The sequence below is a fragment of the Sporobolomyces salmoneus genome (genome assembly GCF_050403485.1).
Source record: "Sporobolomyces salmoneus JCM6883 DNA, S_salmoneus_JCM6883_v1_ctg23, whole genome shotgun sequence".
NCBI classification, from domain to species: domain Eukaryota; kingdom Fungi; phylum Basidiomycota; class Microbotryomycetes; order Sporidiobolales; family Sporidiobolaceae; genus Sporobolomyces; species Sporobolomyces salmoneus.
This window is the reverse complement of record NW_027481140.1, coordinates 163,976-175,439: the sequence shown is the minus strand read 5'-3', so window position 1 is coordinate 175,439 and position 11,464 is coordinate 163,976. Positions and strand designations below refer to the sequence as shown.

General features: G+C 52.0%; 3 protein-coding genes across 3 annotated transcripts; 1 reads left to right on the top strand and 2 right to left on the bottom strand.

Moving 5' to 3' along the window:
* Positions 1–229: 229 nt before the first annotated feature.
* JCM6883_006366 (uncharacterized protein) lies at positions 230–5,373 on the bottom strand (the record flags this gene model as incomplete). Its single annotated transcript, XM_076632158.1, has 20 exons — positions 230–292; positions 405–579; positions 725–879; positions 940–1,116; positions 1,179–1,273; positions 1,347–1,484; positions 1,554–1,617; positions 1,677–1,730; positions 1,801–1,815; positions 1,879–2,033; positions 2,100–2,162; positions 2,221–2,363; positions 2,433–3,062; positions 3,130–3,258; positions 3,338–4,158; positions 4,227–4,445; positions 4,515–4,802; positions 4,914–4,967; positions 5,046–5,295; positions 5,363–5,373. The coding sequence occupies 20 exons, from the start codon at positions 5,371–5,373 to the stop codon at positions 230–232; spliced, it is 3,699 nt and encodes a 1,232-aa protein (XP_076487885.1).
* A 384-nt stretch (positions 5,374–5,757) lies between these two features.
* JCM6883_006365 (type-X family DNA polymerase) lies at positions 5,758–9,521 on the bottom strand (the record flags this gene model as incomplete). Its single annotated transcript, XM_076632157.1, has 13 exons — positions 5,758–5,795; positions 5,864–5,915; positions 6,065–6,175; positions 6,279–6,526; positions 6,597–6,677; positions 6,753–6,764; positions 6,829–7,005; positions 7,066–7,134; positions 7,200–7,313; positions 7,379–7,439; positions 7,508–7,588; positions 7,664–7,988; positions 8,065–9,521. 13 exons carry the CDS (start codon positions 9,519–9,521, stop codon positions 5,758–5,760), a joined length of 2,826 nt encoding a protein of 941 aa, XP_076487884.1.
* A 549-nt stretch (positions 9,522–10,070) lies between these two features.
* JCM6883_006364 (uncharacterized protein) lies at positions 10,071–11,327 on the top strand (the record flags this gene model as incomplete). Its single annotated transcript, XM_076632156.1, has 4 exons — positions 10,071–10,331; positions 10,393–10,501; positions 10,566–11,140; positions 11,217–11,327. The coding sequence occupies 4 exons, from the start codon at positions 10,071–10,073 to the stop codon at positions 11,325–11,327; spliced, it is 1,056 nt and encodes a 351-aa protein (XP_076487883.1).
* Between the last annotated feature and the right edge of the window lie 137 nt (positions 11,328–11,464).

The window sequence follows — 11,464 nt, the reverse complement described above, 5'->3', positions numbered from 1 at the left end:
TCAGCTTCCGCAACCGATCTTTCCTCTCGGGTTTAATGCACTGGGCCGGCCGAAAGAGGGCCGTCTTCTTTCTTCGCACGCCCGATGAAACGAGTGGGTAATGTACTGCACTGCAGAGGAGACAACTAGTGAGAACAAGCGCCGTGTGCGGAGACATGGGGAGAAAAGTCGAAAAGAGAAAAGGCGAAAGAAAAAAATGGTATCTAAGTTTGCGAATCCTATCCATAGCCTACGCCGACGTGGGGTCGACTGCCCTACCGATACGAGTCTTGACACGAACGAGAGTCTCGATCTGTAGACAACGAGGGGAATAGGCGACGACGGGGTAGGCAAAAGAGAGGACAGAAACCGTCAGCATTCGAACTTTCGAGAGGAGGTTCCGCTTCTAGCAGAGTACGACTTACAGCATGCTTCGAGTTCTCAATGAGGTCAGGATCGAACACGACAGAGTTTGGAGGGAAAACGTGGACGATTGTACTTCCCCCGAAAGCGAAGTAGCCGGTTTCGTCGCCTCGTTTCACTTCATCTCCTTCGTGAACCGATTGATTGATTGATGCCACGAGCATAGCTCCAATCTCACTTGATATGGCAGAAACAAGGGCAGTCCGGGGAGGCGAAGAAACGTTGGCGGCGACGGCAGGCGAGAAAATTCGGGGAATTTTGGTAAATGAACGGAAAGAGTCAGCTTCGTGGCGTCTCATCTAGTCACAATACGATGACATACACGCTCATAACCCTGCCAAAGACCGGGCTGACGATTTCGCGGACGAGTCGAACGTTTTCCGTGTAGACAGAGAGAGGGGAACGAATAGCGATCGCGTTGACGGTGAAATAAGCTCCTGGAATGTACTCTTCTCTTCCCATGACTCCATCGACAGGCTAACAATCGGCGAGACTCGTCAGCAAACCCATAAGGACGGTCAGAGATAGAGAACTCACGGAATGGTAACGATGGTAATCCTGCGGAGCGAGACGGAAGATCGCAAGACTACCGCCTTCGTACTCTTCCGCGCGTTGACCGTAGTAGTCTCCGAGCATTCGTCCGACCGTGAATTCTCTGCCTTTGATCCAGATACTTGTCGCGGCGTCGATCGACTCGAAGAACATCGCTCGACACTGTTCCAGACCGGACGTCAACTTCGGTACTCGACAGGCAGAGTGACTGAGAAAGTACTGACATCGGCGGGAGAGACCAGAGTGCGAGGATCGTCCGGATCGTCGAGAGGACGAACTTCGGGTTTGAGCTTGCGATAGAAGAATTCGTTAAACGTTTCTAGAGCGCGAAATCGAGATCGTCAGTGACCCTCTATACGAGCACGAGACCATCCGAGACGACGACTACTGACTGAAAGAGTCGAGAGGGTCTTGAACTTCTTCGAGGTTGAGATTGTGGAAAGCGATAAAAGGTGCAATGTCGCGTTTCGAAGCGGGAGAGTCGTACTTGAGACCTTGTTTCTTCGTGAGCGAGTCGAGCAGTCGTCGAACTGAGAGGGAATTGAACGTGGTCAGGTTACGAGGTTACAAGGTTACAAAAGAAATGGGAAGAGACAGACCTCGAGCACTCTCAGTCGCGCTTGTCTTCATACCCCGATACATCAATCGAATCCCAAGACGAACCTGTACGACAGATGATGGTCAGCAAAAGCTCGGAGACTAGTCGAAGGACGGGAACGCACATATACGGCGATCTTTTCTTCAAGTAGAGCTCCAGTGGGACGGTCTTGAACGATCTATCGAAGGCGAAGCGATACGGTGTCAGTTGATATGCAAGGAGACAATCGTGAGAGAAAGAGTGCTTACAATGTTGGCAGAATCCTGTCAACTCCGAAAGGCCGAGTCAGTGAGAGCGACGGAGGAAGAAAAGCTAAAACAACATACAGCACCGAGAGCATAGGAACCTTTCGTGATCTTCGATACTACTTTCGAGAAGAATTTGCGTTGAGCTTGGGAAGCCGTGACGAAATCGCTGACGAGGAAACGATTTGCGCTGCCTGGATCCGTCGAAGAGCAGATTCCGAGATGAGTGACGATGTCTATCGGGGAGAGAAGGACCGTATCAGTGTAAGATGAATCAGTTCGCTCAAAGAGTAGGATCGTACCGAGTTCGCCTTTCTTGCTGAGACGAGGTTTTTCGCAAAGTGGACAACTCTTGATGTTGATCACTAAGGACAGCAGGAGGAAGTCAGATCGGACTCTCCGCGTCAATCCAGGATGACTTACCTCGTTCCGTGTTGTTCGAATCAGCAGCATCGTCAGACCAAGGTTCGAAAGAATCTTGTCGAGTTGGAGTTCTAATCGATCCCGAAGGTTCAGGAGCGGTGATTGTCGTTCCTTTCTCCTTGTCGGTGACGATCTCGGTTCCTCTGTGGGACGAGTGAGAAGCTGTGAGCGCCTGTAGATTCGAAGGTAACGCCGAGGGGAGAACTACTCACGGAGCGATTGGTTTCATATCCGAGGACAAGTCAGTCTGATCGTATTCGGTCGGATCTTCGACGTTATCTTTGTAGACGAAATCTCCTGCAGCGAGTCCAGGGGTGTTGACTCCCGATTCCGGAGTATCGTCAGCCGGTTTGTTCGCTTTGTGTTTTCGAAGTTCTTCCTCGAGACACAAGACGAGTTCGTCGGTCGTGAGTTCGTCTTCTTCCCAGTTCTTGTCGTATCGCGAGAAGAATGCTTGAACGGTTTCAGGGGCGAGAGTCGAGCCGAGCGAATCGAGGAGGGAAAAGATTTCGATTTGTGAGAAAGTTCCGCTTTCGTTCACGTCATATTGCGAGGAGTAGATTCTCCAGAATTGCTGACGGAGCGCGGCGAAAGGAGTGTACTTGGCTCGGATCGTGAGGGTAGGTTTCGCAGATTCGGCGTCTTTCTCGGACGTGACGAGAGAGAGTTCGTGTTCATGGAAGTCGTCTCCGAGGAGTTTGCCATCGGGTCCAGCCGCGAAGAGGCCTCGCTCGTCGGGTTGAACAGTCGAGCCGAGGAGTTGATCGAGCTCGACCGTGACGTCGCCGACGTGATCGTTTCCAGTGAACTTGTCCCAATCGAGAACCGAGAAGTTGATGTTCCTGTGCAGTATCGAGTATACGAGTAAGCGATGCGTTCGGGGAGCAAAAAAGAATCCCGAGATCTCACCAGTGAGTCTCAGCAGGTCGAACGTGAAAAAAGAGTCGTTCCTCCCAAACCGGATTGAGCGAATGACGGATGACTCGAGTGCGGAAGATCTTGCGCCCGAAGCTACAGACTACGAAGCCGTCCATATCGCTGAGAAGAAGATAGCCGTGCGAATTAGGTCAGCTCAGTACAGAGAGACAGACTGAATTCGAACGAAGCAACGACTCACTACCCGGTTCGGAGCGCGTTCTTCCACCTCGGCAATCCTTTCGCAGATTTGATCTCGATCTGAACCAACCCGGCGATATCCTCTCCCTCTTCGAAATGGTATTCATCAGTTTGTTTCGTTCGTCGAGCCTTTCGTTTCACTCGTTGCCTCTTCGTCCCTTTCGAGGATTGTACACTGCCAGTGCCCGAGACACTCGTGTCGGTAGAGGTCATCGCGGGGGCGACAGCGTCGAGTTTCGACTTTGAAGATCTTGATTTGCGAGAGAATCGACGTCGTTGTCGACCAGGAGTCGAGACTGGAGTTTCGACGTCCGAGGGGACCCTCGAGTCGACCGAAGTAGGCGTCGAAGTACCCGGAGTGGACGCGGTAGAAGTGCGACGGCGAATGAAACCTGGAAGGGAGAGACCTCGGCGTTGAGGCGGAGCGACGATAGGTTCAGATTCGTTGCTTCCGACCGGTTGATGAACTGATGAAGTCGAGATGGGAGTGGAAGAGGATGCTTCCGAGTCGCCGACGACGATCGCGGGCAAGGGTGATTCGGCGTAAGGTTCGTGAGACGAGTTTTGATAGTCAAAGTAACTTTTCGATTCTCGAGGTTCGGCATCTTCATCGTCGGTCGAGGCTTCGGCGGCGACTCCAGACTGTTCGAACGCTTCAAGCTCTTCTTCCGTCTCGCCTCCGATCACCGAGTCTCCATCGTCGGTCGTAGCAGCCGAAACATCCGAGTCCGAGTCCGAGTCGGAATCGAGGTCGTGAGGTAGAGCGGCCGATCCTCCAAGCGGTTGGTAGTCGTCAGATCGAACAGTTCCGTAACCTTCAGTCTGTCGGAGAGAAGTGTAGTCAGTTCCGCAAGGCACGAATCGCAGATAGCAATCTGGCGGGAACGAACCGGTGAAGTGAGGAGGACGCGGTCTTCTCGAGAACCACGTCTCGGTTCTTCGGCACTAGCTGCAATTCTCTTCAATGCGTTGACGATACGGAATCGGTCCGGTTCGGAGAGGGTCGAGGTTGACGAAGACGATTGAGCTGAAACGAATCCGATTTTGACCAAGATTTCTCCAGACACGCTCGTGCGAGAACGTGAAGAGCGTAAGGTGTGCCAGACGGGCTAATCATTCAAAAATACCTTGCTTGAGCATCCGACTGAGCTGAGAGAGGCAGAAAAAGTGGTGCGAACCTGGTTCTTTTCATCGGAGAAACCGATAGGAACGTTTTCTGCCTCGAGATCGCTCGTGTTGAAATTCCACCAGTCGTTCATCGCCAAGCTGACTTCTCCCATGTATTCACTTCCGACCCGGTCTCTGTCCCAGCATACGATCTCGACACTTTCTCTAGCGAGTCCCAAACTTTCGAACAGATCTTTGACTTCGAGTCTCGCTTCTCCGACCGAACTTTCTCCATTCTTGGTAGCTCCTTTGCTCGACCAAACGGGATTCAGGGTCTTGTAGGCAGTCGGGCTCGTGATCTGAAAGTCGAAAGAGCAAAGGAATCAGTTTCCGCGAGTTCTCAACACAGAGCTTTCTGATTCGGAGGAGGAAGTCGCGGTAAATCGAAATCGCGATGACTGAAGACTCACTCGGTGGTTGCCATAACGGATTACTACATAAGGATCTGAGAGACCGTTCCGATCCTGCAAGCAAAGTTGAACGAAGCGAAGAAGATTGTCAATTCCACGACGATATCGGGGCAACGGGAGACGGTAGCTTACTTTCGCAACGAGATTTCGAGCTGCCTGTACTTGAACTACAAGAGTTCCCAGCGGAACGTCATCGTTGGTGAGAGGCTTGAAGAGATCGGCTCGTCTCTGCTGAGCGTTACCTCTGAACGGCACGCGAGGGCGGGGAGGACGAGGAATACGCTTCAGATGGCCAAGGAGACTTCGCTTGGACGACGGAGAGGGGAGAGGAGAGCTGGAAGAGCCGTGTTGAGGGAGCGGGAGGTCGATGTTGGAAGGATTGCTACTGGTAGCGCACCGGATCAGCTCTAGTACGTTCGGAGCAGTGTGTTCAGGCTGTTGGAGCTTACCTTGAGCGCATAGCGCTGGGTGTAAGCGTGGAAGGTTGCTCAGGCTAGGATCTGCTTGATGACGGCTAAACTCGCCGTGGTCGTGGTGATTGCGTTCTGCTAGTCGACTGAGAGAGCGTTTCGTGTTGAGCGAGTGAGTCGGTGAGAAACCGGAGAAGAATGGTGGAGGATAAGACACTCGACAAGACCTCGACCTCGACTTGCAGATTCAACTTCGCCCCGAGCTGCGCGCAGTTCGAGCGATCGCTCTCCTCTCTTCATTCAACCCAACACCTAGCACCTCGCACATTCGAAGTTATCCCAAGTGTTTCTCAGCGAAGTCCAACATCAAAGGTGAATGAGTCCAGCTCAAATAACGAAAACTCTACAAGATAATCGAGCTCAAAACCGATAATTTACGAGGGGATGCGTTCTTCGGGTCGCTTGTAAGGCACTGTATCGTCAAGTCGAGCATCAGTCCCGAGGCAGCCGAACAACGAACGTTAAGAGCAGTGACTTTACCTCCAAGAATACGGAAGATATCTCGTTCACTTTTCACGTCGATTCTCGTTCCCTAGTTGGTCACAAATCGAGACGAACGACATCGCACAACGCGAGACGAAAGAGAAAGCGGAGAGCAGACGGGATGTAACGAGAGCAAAATTAGCAAGATGCTGCAATGATTGAAGGGAAAGGGGATTTGAAGGGAAAAGGGATTCTCACCTCTGTCAGCTTCTCGCCGCCCTTCCCTCGAATCACGTTCTTCGACAAGCATTTCTGGTTGAGAGAGTAACCCATGTGACGAGCCTTGAGTCGAAGTGAACGATTGAAGTGCTGTCGCGGCGTCGAACGGAAAAGCGCGAGAAGTTAGCTCTCCCGATCTTTTCAAGCCGAGGGCCCGAGGAGACAGAGAGGAGCGAAAGGTGATAGTACTCACGTCGTTCCCAGTGAAATAGATCAGAGCGGCAGGCATGTCGGGAAACGGAACCCCTAAAATATCTATGCGACGCATCTTTCCCCCCGGTAGTTTACACAACCCGTTGACTTTGCACGTCAAGTCTGACCAATCATCACTCTGAGAGAGAATGTGTTGAAAGAAGTTGTTGGATCTGAGGATTTTGTACATCTTGCCGATCGCTCCGGAGTGAGTCTTGCCGTCTTCCGAGGGATCTCGCGTGACGAGGACTGCAACGAGGAAGGTTCGCGGTGAGCTCGAGCTGTCCCGGCGAGAGAACACCGGAAGCAAGTGCATTACTGTCGATATCTCCGGAATTGGCTTGTCCACGACGATAGCTTCCCATGCATTCGACCTGTAGCTTCGGATCCACTTGCGTCGCTATTCAGGTAAGGTTTAACCAGCTCGACGGTGTCAGTTGAGAGACTCTCAATACGAAACGAGATAGACTTTTACAGGCGTCGAGAACTGTCAACGTCAAACGGGTCATCGTTTGACTCGCCGATTTGATCACGACTTGAAATCGACTCACCAATCTTGTACAACTCTGTGACTTCAGCACGAGGGATACGTTCGAGCAAGTCGTCGTAGTAGTCAAGACCGATTTGTTGATCAACCGTCAGAGTTGAGTAGAACTCTTCTTTCCGCAAATCTTCGATAGTCTTTGCACCTCGTTTCGCAAGCTCATGACCGAGGGCTAATCCAATACCTGTCGAAGAAGCTAGGTAAGCGATGGCGATGAGGAGAGAGGGAGGGGAACGCATCTTACCGTAGACGTTCGAGAAAAGTCGCGCAGCTTTCGTTTCCGGAATCTCGTTCTGTAACTTGCGATGAGTACCTGAAGCGCGACGATGAATGAGTTCGACAATCTCGTCCACGGAAGGACGACGGATCTCAACTCGCCAGTCATGTTGATCTCAACGATCTTTTCAGCTATCTGACTCCCGATTCCTCGAATCTTGACGAGGTCTTTGTAATCGGTAACCTTGTGCTTGAGACGTCTCAACGCTCCCGCAGCTGTACAATCCCTCAAGCGTGGCTCAGCAACAACGAACGACTCGGGAAGGGAAGTTTGTACGCACCTTGTCGATATCCTCGCTCCCTCCATTGATCTCCCTTATTCAATTCAGCGAGTTGAAGGAGCTGCCGTTGCAACGTATGTGAGAGTAAGCGATGGAGTGAGACGGGGACACGAATCGAAAGAGACTCACGACATCTGCCACAGCATCGTTCGGTCCTTCTGCTTGACCCGGCGGTACAAACTCTCGGTTGACGGCGTACCCTTTACGATCCTATTGTACGGTTGACTCCCGAGAGAGAAGAAGGTGAACTGGTGTTTCATTAGGAGGAAAACGACTCTAACCTACAGCGCGCGTTTCTTTCAGATTCGGCTTCTTGACCTCTCTCCCTTCTCGTCGAGCCGCCACTTCCTCCTCCTCTTCATCAGTCTCGTTGTCATCGACGACTCCTTTGAAGATGTCGGGATTTTCGTTGTTCAAGTGACCGTCGATTTCTGCGTTTCCGAGTTTCTTCACGATTTTCGATTGTTCCTCCAGGCCTTCGAGAGGATTGAACGTCTGTTTCTCTGAAGAGTGTTGATGTTGGTGGCCGTCTAAGGGAGAGGATACTCTTCGCAAACTATCATCGCGAGGAGGTCTCTCGCCGGCGGGATAATCTTGCGTACCGAACGGTCTATCAGAACGCGAATCTCTGGCTCAGCCTCAAAACGATCTCAAGAGCAAGAACGGAGGAGAGGAGAGAGACTAACGAGATAGCTCCTTTGATCACTCCTTCGTCCTCCTCACCTTGACTTTCTCCCGAAGTTTCTGCCTCGTCATCCGGACCTTTCTTCTTCCTACCTTGTCTCCTATCTTTCGCACTCGGCGATTTCTTCTTCGTCGGTGAGCTTTTGTTCGAACTGACTCGACTCGGGGAGATTTCTCTCGGATCCCCTTTGATCGCGAATTCCCATTCAGATTGTCTCTTCCTCTCCTTGACGCATTGACTGACCCAAGGGAACGTGACGACCTTGACATAGGGACCCAGTTGTTCTGCCGTCAATCCACCTTCAGATTCTCCCAAGCAGCCGAGAACTTCATCGAATGTCGGAGATCGATAGTTCGAAGGATGAAATCCGATGATGTGGGTCGTCCAACCTTCTGCTTCGGCTCGACGTTCGGTCTCTTCTTCGTTCATGTCGTTCTGATTGGCATCTTGAGGGGCACCGACAAAAGCTTCGGGTTTGATCAAGGTTCCTCCTTGCCTCGCAACGATTCCGAGCTCGAGTCTCAACCCTTGATCGAGGCGATTCCTGATCGTGCTATTCGCCTTCCAATGATCCGCGTTGACGAACACGACTCGACAGCCTTGAAGAAGCTTCCCGGGTCGGTCGATCTCGAAAGACGAGAGGTGGTCGATGAAAGAGGAAATATCGGCAAATCGAGTTTTCAATTCGTCGACTTTGATCTTTTGAGCTTCTTCCAGAGCTTGCTCCATTGAGAGTCGAGCCTTCCCTTTTACTTTCTCTTTCCCTTTGCCTTTCGCTCCTCCACCTCCACGAGTAGTGGTCGACTCGGGAGCGGTTGAAAGTGTTTTCGAAGCGATGAGAACCGGTGCTTTCGAGACTCGTTGCTTCTTCTTGGCTGGAGCTTCACACTCTGATTCTGATGACGACGAAGTTGCCTTGTTGGGAGGAGGTGCCGGGCGTGATGGGGAGGACTTTCGAGAAGGATGGAGAGGAGGTGGAGAGGAGAGGAGATGCGGTGATCTCGTTGAGTGGGCGACGGAGTTTGACGGACCAGCGATAGGCGTGCGAGATTCTTCGTCTGGCATCGGTTGGTCCGATGAGGCGTGAGAAGGAGGACTGGGTTTGCGTTTCTTTTCGCTTGTTTTCCGTTCGGCTTCCTCCTCCTCTTGGTCCCCTCCCCTCTTCTTCTTCGTGACCGTTCGTTTCTTCTTCTGTTTCTGTGCTGTTGCTTCTTCCGCCTTGTCACTCGTTCCTTGTTTCGGCGGTTTCCACAATCTCTTCTCGAATTCTCGACGATCCTGCTCCACCAGCCTTTCCATCGGATCATCACTCAAGCCATTCTCCGTATCGCTACCGTCTGGATCCCTTCCCCATTGATCCTTGTAGGCCGGGTGACGCCCCAGTCCCTTCTGTAAATTCGCCAGTTTCTCCTCGAAGGACATCTCCGGAGGGTCCCAGAAGTCTGTCACCCGCTCCATAGACGCTACTTTGATACTGTGTGAGCCTCGCGAGGTTGGGAATGGCGTGATCGATGAGGTGTAGCCGGAAAGAGATGTAGAATGGGGGAGCGTGCTGCCTCGAGGTCCGGTCCCCGACGAGGCGAGTTGACCGCTCGTCCGGAAGAAAAGTAGCCGATTCGGTTGGGCGAGGGCGATAGAGGTATTATGAGACGTCAGGATGAAGAGGGGAGATCGAGCTTTGTCTCCTTCCCTTTCCCCTCCCGTCCGATTCAGCACCTCGGTTCGCTTTGAAGGTCTCAGCTTTGTTCGTCAGATGCTTCCCTCATGGCGAGCTCATCACGGCCTTCAGATCCCGCTTCAATCCTCTGTTCAACTCGATTGAAGGCTGTCCTCAACGTCCTCGCGGCAAGTTTCAATACCAACCCGACTTGAGCCTTTGTCGTTAGGAGGTACCCACAATGTTTGTCCGAGAACGCAGGGCTCTCGAGGGGCTCGAGCCGCTCTTGGACGATCAGGCAGAGAGCACGAGGCGTTTTTTTCAACCTCTTCCTCCTTCGAAACACCACCATGACTGAGTTCAACGGTCACGACTACGTCAAGGCCTGTCAGTCGGCCACTGATAACCTGAAGAAGTATCAGCCGGGACAGAAGATGGACGACGAGAATCGCTTGTTTCTTCTCTTTGGTCACAAGGCGGCAATCTACCTTTGGCGATTCAGTTTGAATCAATGGGCTTACGAACGCCGTGGGATGTCCATGAGGAAGACTTTGTGGGATTCGATCTACCGGTCCCGCGTGCTCTATACTCGCGACCAATCTCCCGGTAGAGTGAGTCGATTCACTTTTGCCGCATCGTTGCTCTCTCGCTGACTTGATTCGTTCTGACTAGGATACGCTCGAAGTGCGAGTACTTGGTTGGACCAAACACGTCGAGGGTAGAGGTGAAGAAGCGGCCGACCAAATGAAGGAAGAATTCTTGCACAAAGTGTTTTACAGCGGTGAGTTTGAGCACAATCCAGCTTTTTGTCCCAGTCGATGCTGAAAGAGCGCATTAATCTGTAGCTACTGAACCCAAAATCAACGGAATACGGTTCGACGTCAAATTCGAAAGTATCCTGAGCTCGGTTCCAGCATCGAAACTCCACTACGAAGTCCTCGGGAAGGACCACTTCGTCCTCACGGCCAATCCTTCGATTCTTCTAGGCGAGATCCTCGCCAGTATAGCCCGCGACGAGTCTGGACACCTCGCTCTAGAGTATTACACGCCCACCTCGCATTCGTGGCGAGAGCTCCGTCTACTCTACCATCTTCAGAAAGCCGTCATCAAACGTCCAAACGACGCCATCAACCGTTTTCTTCTCGTACCCAAGCTCGAGCAAACTCGCACAGACCTTTCGACCTTCATTCCGGAACAAGACCTTCAGGCGATACACAGGTGGTTGGACCCTACGTTGGGAAAACTCAAGGCCCAGTTTAGTGCCGACCTAGAAGCCCACCGCAAGTACCGGCAGGAAAAGAAGGAGAAGAGTGCGGGCTTCAGTTTATTGCGCAAAGACAAGGAAAAGCCCGTCAAACCGGATGCTTTCAAGTACCGGGAGCAACTCGAGGTGCTTGAGTATTTCAGGCCATTCCTCCACGTACGGTTTCTAGTGACATAATCTCTGGCGCCGAAGACTGAGCTGAGCGCAAAATCGTTTCTTAACCCTGTCCCAGTCCGCCGACGGTTCGGCACTTACGGCCGCTCACGTTCAGAATGAAGAACATCGAACCTTCGAATGGTTCCCGACGTACGTGTCCCCTCACGACGTTCAAAGGAGGAAGTAGCCCTTCAGCGATTCATCTTGCGCCTGTTCTTTCTTCATTATTTTCATGTCCCGTTCACTCGACAACACTGGTTGTTTGTTTACTCTGTCTCTCTCTCTCTATCTCTCTTTCCTCTCGATCTCTCTCTCTTTCTCTCT